Source organism: Bos grunniens, chromosome 1, assembly GCF_055505025.1.
Source record: "Bos grunniens cultivar Pamir isolate PY7600 chromosome 1, Bosgru_T2T1.0, whole genome shotgun sequence".
NCBI classification, from domain to species: Eukaryota; Metazoa; Chordata; class Mammalia; order Artiodactyla; family Bovidae; genus Bos; species Bos grunniens.
The window spans coordinates 27462255-27472136 of NC_141165.1; the positions used below are offsets into that span (position 1 = coordinate 27462255).

At 46.1% G+C, this 9882-nt stretch overlaps 1 protein-coding gene across 1 annotated transcript; it reads left to right on the forward strand.

Moving 5' to 3' along the window:
• Window positions 1-2741: 2741 nt before the first annotated feature.
• Window positions 2742-7407, forward strand: LOC147379183 (proline-rich protein 23C-like). The gene is made up of 2 exons (XM_086367620.1): window positions 2742-5140; window positions 5236-7407. The coding sequence occupies exons 1-2, from the start codon at window positions 5134-5136 to the stop codon at window positions 6144-6146; spliced, it is 918 nt and encodes a 305-aa protein (XP_086223746.1). The 5' UTR covers window positions 2742-5133; the 3' UTR covers window positions 6147-7407.
• Window positions 7408-9882: the final 2475 nt, after the last annotated feature.

A 9882-nucleotide genomic window follows, 5' to 3' on the forward strand; every position in this document is an offset into this window, starting at 1 on the left:
TCCAAGCAAGAATGTTGGAGTGGGTAGCCTATTCCTTCTCCAGGGGATCTACCTGACCCAGGGATTGAACAGAGGTCTCCTGCATTGCAGGCAGATTCTTTATCAGCTGAGCTACCAGGAAAGCCCTAGGTTGAAATAGTATCCTGCAAAACAGCTTCATGTTGGCCATGACTTATGGATAGATTCTCCTGCCTGACTGATAAAGACAAAAGTATCTCTAAATCATGAGTGTTGTATCTTTGTATTGTTTACCTGCCTCTTATCCTTCCTCCTTTCTTTGATTGGATATTCCTTGCCAAGGGCAGAACTGTGGGTTAGGTAGGGGCTTCTGGGTCTCATGCCTGGTGTCATTGGGAATGCTCTAGGATTACCATGAAGCAGGACCTTTCTCTACGTGATTTGTAAGTGTTCTAGTACTGAAATGATAGTTTGTAGTTTGTATTCTTTGTGATCCTGAAACCTTCAGAGTCTTATTTTGTGTCTTTGTGCTTGAGGACAGAGACTTAGTCAAATTATTCCAAATGTTGGCATTTCATGGTTTGTGGGAGCATACAGCAGCTACTGGGAATTTGAGGGTCTTTAGGAGTCCATGGAGAAACCTAGCAGAAGAGCCAATGAGAGGAATTTGGGGCTTCAGGAACTGGAAACCTTGAATGCCCATGGTAGGTCTTAGGAATTGAAGATGGATGAAGAAGAGCATTCCAGAAGGGTAGGGTCTAGGGTTTGATGGATGGGTTAGTGTATTGATGGTTTGATTGGGTTATTTATTAAAGTGGAGGTGATTCACCTTTTTAGATTAGATTAAGATAGACTACAAGTGATTCATCATCTTTCCCAATCCTGGGCCTTTACAACTTATTACAAAGTCAGGGCAGTCATTTCCTGTTTGGAACAATACCTAATGCAGATCTTTATTACATACTTATTTGTGTCCCTGCCCCCTTTCCTGTCCTAGTTGCTATGGACTAGTTTGTTTATCTTTCAGTCTGTTTCACAGTTGCACCTGCATTCATCCATATTCTTTTTTATACATTCCATGTTGATGATATCATACAATATTTGTCATTCTCAGTCAGCCTTGTATCACTAAGCATGTTAGTGGTGCTAGGTTCGTCCAGGTTCCTGCAGATGGCAGAAATTCACTCTTATTCTTGGCAGTGTAATATTCCATTTGGTGGGTATGTGTGTGTGTGTATGTTCCTCCTCTTCTGTATCTATTTTCTGTGGATGAGTACTAGGGTTGCTTCCATGTTTGCCTATTGTCTGTACCGGTACTATCAACATCCGGGTTCATGGCTCACTTCTAAGGAGTTTTTGTTGTTTTCTGGATGTATACTCAGGAATGGAATGTCTGGGTGACACAGTGTCTCTCCTGTAGTTCTTGGAGGAACAATTATGCTGCTTTGCATAGTGGTTGTCCCAATAATCATTTCTAGCAACAGTGTCTGGGGATTCTCTATTGCTCACATCCTAGAGAATATTTCTTTTTTGAAGACTTTCAGATTCTAGCCATTGTGACAGTTGTGAGGTGATATGTTGTTTTGAAATTGCATTCCTCTAATTATTATTGATTTGGGACATCTTTTAACAGGGCTTTTAGGCATCTGCCTCTCTTCTTTGGACCAAAAAGTATATTTGGATCTTCTGTCTATGTTTGGATTGGGCTGTTTGTTTATTTTTATTCTATGGATATATAGTAACTGTTTATAGGTTTGGAGTCATCATATCACTTGCAGATCTTGTGTCCCATTCCATAGGATGTCTTGGGTTTGTCTCTGGTTTCCTATGTTGTGTGAAAGCTTTGAAGTTCACCTAGGTCCCATATGTTTAGGTTTGCTTAGATGACTTTTGTCTTAGGGGACAGATCCATTTACAAAGATATTGCCCTGGTTTATGTCTAAGAGCCAATATCTCATTGAAGATTTTAACAGATTCAGAACTCTCTCATAGGCCTGTAACTCATTTTGAGTTTATGTTTGTTGAAGGTGTATGGTAGTGTTCTAGTCCCATTGTTGTCCATGTAAGTGTCCAGTTTTGCCTGCAACAAGTGCTGAAGAGACTGTCTCTTGCCTGTTGTGTATTCATGCCTTGTAGACAGCAAACTCATTGGCTGTAGCTGCCTGTATATACTCTGGGCTCATGTCTTGGATCTGTATTCTGTTCTGTTGACCTCCATATGTGTTTCTGTGCCAGTACCATGCTGTTTTAATTTCTGTAGCTTTGCAATTTGGTCTGAAGTCTAGGAGTGTTGTAGCTCCAGCCTTCTTTTTCATTGTTTATTCTTTCCTGACTTGCTTTGTCAGGTTGGGTCCTGTGTAGCTCCCTATCACATTTGGAATATTTGTACTAGTTCTCAGAAAAACATCTTGGGTGTTTTCTAGGCATTTCCTTCAATCTCTTCTTCAGATAGTATGGTCATTTGAACAATAGCAATCCTTACAATCCCAGAGCTAGGGATGTCTTTCGATATCTTTGTGTCATCTTCCATTGCCTTGGTCAGTGTTTTCAAGGTTTTAGAATATAGTCTTTCAACTCCTTGGTTAGTTGTATCCAAGGTGTTGAATTTTTCTAGAGGTAGTCAGAGATGGGATTCTTCTCCTCTATTTTTTTTTCCATTTCAGACAATTCCTTCCTAATGTATAGAAAAGCAGCAACTTTCTGTCTTTAATTTTGTGGATTCATTAGCTAGCACTTGTCATTTTGGGGTGGAGACTTGTGAGTTTTTTCTTTAAGGAATCATACCATGTACTAATATTGGCAGTTTTAGTACTTCCCATCCATAGTGGGTACCTTTTCCTTCTTATTTTTGGCCAATTGCTGGGGTTAAAGCTTGCAATACTCTGTGTAATAGAAGGGGTGAGGGGCATCCTTGTGTGGTTTTGGGAGGTGGGAATAAAGGATTGAGTTGTTCCCTTTGAGTGCGATGTTAGGTGTATGTTTGTCCTCAGGGGCCTTTATTCCACAAGGTAGTTGCTTCCTCTCCCCTCCTGCTGCCTGTCCTTGTCTCAGGACAGGGCCACCTTCCCTCTGGAGGGAAGTCACTGTGAGGATTCCCCAGGTCCAGGACAATGATGAGCCCAGATGTGAAAGTGCTAAGGTTGAGAGAAGAGCCCACCTGAGATGGCACCAAGCACGGACAGGAGCAACCGAGTTGAGGGCCCTGTTCCTCACCAGATCACAGGCTCTGAACCCTTGTGTGTGTCCTGGGGAGCTTTGGCATCTTTGTGTCTTTTGCACCCTCCAGTCTCCTGAATGGAAACCCTATTTCTGAAGGAAGGAGAGGTGAGAGGCATGGGACTTTCAAAGGTTGCTTGTAATATGCTTCAGCTTTAAGGCAGATGTTCCCTCCCTGCTCCTTGGAACTACAACCAGACTCTGGTCCCAGCTTCCGGCCCCATGGGCCCTACTTTCCCTTGCTTAAAGCTCCCACATCTAGCTCTCAGTAACCTCTTTCTAAAAAATACAAGCATCGGTCTGCTTTCATCTCCTGGAATTATAGTTTGGTGCCTCTTGTGTTCAGGTTCATCCCATGGGAACTCGGGATCCCACCAGAGCCTCCGGGAACCCAGCGCCCATGCACCTTCCAGCACTTACACCTGAAACATCACCTCAGGGGAATTTGTTGACCCTTGGCCAGGGATAGTGGAGTTTCAGCCATGAGACCCAATTATGACCAGTAGTGCATGGCAAACGCTGAAGGCTGGCCATGGACTTTGGAGTATCCCTGTTGCCTTTGTTACCATCCAGCAGGGTTCTGACCTTGAAGACCCACCACCCTGGTACCTGAAACACTCCAATGCTGAAAGGGAAGAAGTGTTTTGACTTTCAACACTGGCATCCAGTGACATGTTTGGTGAGGGGCTTACATTGAATTCCAGGGTCCTTCACTGCAGGAATTCTGTTCTGTGTTCCTGGGTAGCCGGCCAGGAATCTGAAGCTTTATCCTGATTGGCTAGAAGATGCCTGTGCCCACCCATCACAGACCACTAGGTTCAATGTCCTTGGAGAGAGGCCTGATAAATAAAATTCTGTGGAAAGGAATTCAATGCTACCCTAAGAATGAGAATATATAGGAACTGCTATGGTGTGAAAAGATAAAAGTGAGCCAGCATGTGCAGAAAGGAGAGGGAGTGGGCAGGGAGGTCTTTTCCTCTTGTCTGCAACCCTGCGGTAGTATTCTGCATTCCAAAGACAATGTGGGGTGTTTTCCCACTGGGAACGCTGGAGAGAAAGTTGAGCCACACACACCTATGCTTGGGCAGGAGGACGGGTGCCATAGACAAACCTTTCCTGTGACATGTGGATCAAAGGCTTTGCCTTTGAGCCTGTTGACTGATCAGGTGCAGTTGTGCGGGTTCCTGGATCCTGGGCAGATGGGTTCTTCCTTGTGCTTGACATTTCCATCATCTGTCTTTTGGGCTCTAAAAGCTCCACCTCTTGAGTGTAGTTTCTGTCCTAGCAGAGGGTGTGAAACTTTGGTTCAGTTGCTGGAACTCTCTCCAAGAGCACCGACCTGCTCCAGGGATAGAAGTAAAAGTTGATCCTGCAGCAGATGCTGATAACATTCTCTGTTCCAAGAGCCCTTTCCCTTTGCACCCCGCTTGGAGGATCTGACCGCCCCTGACTAGTTCGGCCCAGGGAGGCTTCAGGATGCTATCCCAGACTCAACCCCAGGCTGGGGCTGAAATAAAAGGGCCCAGGACGTGCCTGGGGCAACGAGTCAGTGTAAGTAGGGACCTAGAGTTCCTTGGGACTCGATAGGGAGTGGGGTTTCTGGTTAAGTTGTTCTGCTTCTGAGGTCCGCTTTTTGAAACGAAAGCACGTGACCCTGGGCGCCTAGCCTTAGAGTGGCAGAATCATTTGGGGACCCGGTAATCTTAGGGTAGTTCTCTAGCGGTAGTTCTCTAAGGTGAATTACCAGTCGTAGTCAGGGCTGTCAATCAGGCAGATTAGGTCCAGCGAGTTCTCAGGGCGGAACCTGGAAGGGGGCGGAGCCTAAGGGCAGGGATGTATTTATTGCGGTGCGGGACGCGCTGGCCTCACTTGCAATATTGGCCATCGCTGGTGGTTGCGCCAAGGAGTGAGCTTCGGTGACCAGGGAGCTAAAGTGCTGAACGCGGCTGCCCTGCGTGCATGGACAGTGAGTCTCCCGGGAGTTGGCCCCAGATATCTGAGGACTTGCTCAGCATCACCGGGTCCTGTGCCCCAGCCAGCCCGTGCCGGTTTGCCTTACAGGTCTTGGAGACCTGTCGCAGAGAGCAGGACCGAGAGCCTCGTTGCCCTCTGTCAAGTCTCGGGTGTGCAGTCCTTCGGTCGTTGTGATGGGCACCCGGCCCCTCAGCCCCAGCGCCTCCCCTGACGATCTGTGGGGACCGCAGGCCGACGGACCCGACCCAGCCAAACGCCGCCGAACAGAGGAGCTGGAGTTTCTGGAGTCCGAGTCCGAATTTGAGCTTGAGCCTGAGCCTGAGCCTGAGCCTGAGCCTGAGTCTGAGTCCGAGTCCGAGGTGGCACCCAGCCTGGCCGACTGGATGGAGCCCCCCATAGAGTGTCCGCCCACGGCCCAGCTGGTTGTGCCCACTGGCTTTGCCCTGCACCTGCCTCTAGAGCACGTCGACCTGTTGCTGGAGCCGGACTCCATGTCCATGGTGCAAGTGTCTCTCGGAGATCAAGTCCTCATGCTGATCCCCGAGGCTCTCCTGGACTCGGACGTGGAAGCGCCGAGGGTACAGATCCTGGAACCGGCCGCTGTCCTGAGCCTTCCCGGCGAGTACATGGTCCTGGAGCCTGAATTCTGCCCAGCTGTGCAAGAGGTCACCTTCCAAGAAGAGGCCAATGAGGACGACGCTGACCTGCACGTCAACTTCCCGCGGCCTTGGATGGATGTTACAGGCAGCCCCGTCTCTGTTCTCTGGGACCCAGAGCTGCAGGGCTCCTTCCTAGAGCCCTGGCGTCAAGAGATCAACCTTAGTCCAGAGAAAGGCTCTTCTCACCACGACGATTACCTGAACTTGCACCTGCGGGAAGCCTCCCACGACTCCCCACTTCAACCTCTACCTCCTTCCCCTAGTCCTGGTCCCGTGGAGCGCCCGAAGCGTCCTCAGGGTCCTCATTGCAAGGCACGGAGAAGCCTGATCCTGCAATGAACTGATCCCATCCCCACCCACCGCCAGGCTGGGGACCAGATCAGAGTCTTCCGATGAGGGCTTCATGTGCAGTTGACTGCTGGCAAGCATCTCAAGAGCCAGATGAGTTTTGGATGCTTACTGTGTTGCAGAATTTTCCATCAGTTGCAAAATCAGCATCTAGCTGACTAGAACACTGGCAAGGAACTCACCAGGACAAAGAAAAGCCTCCTGAAATACAGCTTTCTTTCAGAAGATCAGACAGCTGCTTAGGGTTTTCTCTAGGGAGGTCACTCTGAAGTATCTCTACCCTGCCCCACCCCACCCCCAGTTTCCCTTCAAACCCTTGTGCCAATGCTTTTTCTCTCAAAAGCCATGCTTTCTCAGGCAACTGCCTCTGCCTGTTCCCCTCATATTCCAGCCAATGGAGTGATATTTAATCTCTTGTTGGTAAGATTTTGTCCCTAATGTCCATTCTAATTTATGAGAACTTCTGTGCAGTGTGAACTTTTCTGGATGGCCCCTGTTGTTCCCTGTGTGTTTATGTGTCCGTTGAATCTAGGAAATATCCACTGAAGAGTGTGGACAAAGTGTTTGGTGTACACCAAACACAAAACTGAAGAGAGATCTTGTGCCCTCCTCTTTCTGAGTGCTGAGGTTGTCAATGGTTGAATTCTGTACTGGGTTTGTGGGTTTTACATAAAATTTGTGACTCCCTTCCCTAAAGCCCACTGTTTCCCATGGTTTTTATAATAGAAATCTGCTGTTATGGAAAAGTATAATTCTCCAGAATCTGTGTTTTGAATTGTTTTAAAACACTCACATGGGAAATTTGCTGTATGACACAGGGAGCACAAATCCCATGCTGTGTTACAACCTAGAGGGGTAGAATGGGTGGGATGTGGGAGGGAGGTTCAAGAAGGAGAGGACATATGTATACCTATGGCTGATTCATGTTGATATTTGGGAGAATGAAAGCGTATTGTAATTAGCCTCATACGAAAAATAAAAAAAGAAGACCCCACATGTATGTTATCCATTGTGACTGCCACTTAGAGACAGTTGGTTCTTAGATTGACTTGGTATCCAAAAAAACAACTTCATGTTGGCCATGGTTTATGCATAGATTCTCCTGCCTGACCAATAAAGACAAAAGTATCTCCAAATCATGAGAGTATTGTGTCTTTGTATTGTTTACCTGCCTCTTATCTTTCCTTCATCTTTTGATTGGCTATTCCTTGTCAAGGGCAGAACTATGGGTTGGGTAGGGGCTTCCAGGGTCTCATGCCTGCTGTCAATGGAAGTGCTTTTAGCATTATCATGAAGCAGGAGCTCTCTCTATGTGATTTGTAAGTGTTCTAGTACTGAAATGATGGTTTGTAGTGTTTCTGATCCTGAAAATTTCAGTCTTGTTTTGTGTCTCTGTGCTTGAGGATAGAGACTTTGTCAAAGTATTTCAACTGTTGGCATTTCCTGATTTGTGGGGACATAAAGCAGCTACTGGGAATTTGAAGTCTTTAGGAGTCCATGGAGAAACCTAGCAGAAGAGCCAATGAGAGGAATTTGGGGCTTCAGGAACTGGAAACCTTGAATGCCCATGGTAGGTCTTAGGCATTGAAGATGGATGAGGAAGAGCATTCCAGAAGGGTAGGGTCTAGGGTTTGATGGATGGGTTAATGTATTGATGGTTTGATTGGGTTATTTATTAAAGTGGAGATGATTCACCATTTAGATTAGATTAAGATGGACTACTAGCAATTCATCTTTCTGGATCCTGGGGCTGTACAACTTATTACAAAGTCAAGGCAGTCATTCCCTGTTTGGACAGTACATGCTAGTTTGCAGGCCTTCCCCTTCCCCTCACCTCTTTTTGCCCCTGCTTCCTTTCCTCTCCTAGCTTATATGGACTAATTTATTTACTCTACTTTTGAGTCTGTTTAACTGTTGCACCTGCATTAATCCATATTCTTTCTTTATACTCTCTACAGTGGTGATGTCATACAGTATTTGTCATTCTCAGTCAGCCTTCTGTCACTAAGCATGCTAGTGATGCTAGGTTTGCCCCGTTTCCTGAAAACAGAAATCCACTCTTACTTCTAGCCGCATAATATTCCATTTGGGTGTGTGTGTGTGAGTTTACTTGTGTGTCCCTCCTCTCCTGTATCTCTTTCTGTGGATGGGTACTAGGGTTGCTTCCATGTTTGGGCTATTTTCTGTAGTTGTGCTATCAACATCCTGTTCATGGCTCACTTTTAAGGAGAGTTTTTGTTGTGTTCTGGATGTATACTAAGGAATGGAACGTCTGGATGGTACAGAGTCTACCTGTAGTGCTTGGAGGAGAATTTATTCTCTTTTGCACAGTGGCTGTCCCAGTTGTCATTCCCAACAGTGTTTGGGGATTGCCTATTCCTCATATCCTAGAAAATATTTCTTTTGGAAGACTTTCAGGTGTCAGCCATTCTGACACCTGTGAGGTGATAAGCCATGAGTTTTTGAAAGTGTTTTTCTCTAACAATTAGTGAACTGAAGCATCTTTTCACATCATGTTAGGCATCTGCCTTTCTTCTTTGGACCAAGGAGTTTATTCAGATCTTCTGCCTGTGTTTGGGTTGGGTTGTTTGTTTTTATCCAATGGTGCTGTCAAAACCACCACCAGCTCCCCTGGAGCTACATCCCACCCCACCTCACCTCTGTCCCTGGCCCCATGGACCTCACTTTTCCTCCTCCTAAGCTCCCCAATCTCCACACCTGAGGACCAGGATAGAACCTTCTGGTGATGGCTCTGTGTACATTGCCCTCCTGGCAATCATCACAAGAGCCAGATGACCTTGGATGCCTGCTGCCTTCCAGAATTTTGCCTTGGTTGCAAAATTAGCATCTAGCTGGCTAGAATACTGGTAGAGATCACCTGGGCAAAGAAAAACCTCCTGAAATACAGCATGCTTTTGGATAGCTGCTTAGGGAGGTCACCCTGAGCAGCTCTATCCCACCCCCACTCCCAATTTCCCTTCTAACCTAACTCCCATCACTTTTCTCTCAAAGCCATCCTTTCCCAGGCACCCTATCTCTGCCTCTTCCCCTTGTATTCCCACCAATAGAGTAATTACTTGATCTCTTGTTGACAGGATTTTGTCTCTATTATCCATGCTAGTTTATGACAACACTCTGCCCATTGTAAGCTTTTCTGGATCACCAGTGTAGCTCTTGTGTGTGTTTAATCTAGCCGATATCCACTGAAGAATATCCACGGAAGAATATGGACAAAGTGTTTTTTGGATACCAAACACAGAATTTTTCAGAGATCATGTGCCTTCCTCTTTCTGAGTGCTGAGGTTGGCAAACGGTTGAACTTAGTTACTGGTTTTTAACAAAATTTGTGATCCCCCCCAAGCCAACTGTTTCCCTTTCTTTTCTTCTGATATGTTTTTACAATAGAAATATGCTGTCATGGAAAAGTCTGTAATTCTCCAGACTCTGTATTTTTTAAATGTTTTAAGACCTCACATGGGGAATTTACTGTATGACATAGGGAGCACCAATCTAGTGTTCTTTGACAAGCTAGAAGGCTGGGATGGGTTGGGAGGTGGGAAGGAGGTTCAAGGAGGGGACATATGTATACCTATGGATCATTCATGTTGATGTTTGGCAGAAAGAAACATAATGTTGTAATTGTCCTTCAATTAAAAATAAAACCTAAGAAAAGAAGAACCCAGGTGTATTTTGTCCATTGTGACTGGCATCTAGAAACAGATGGTTC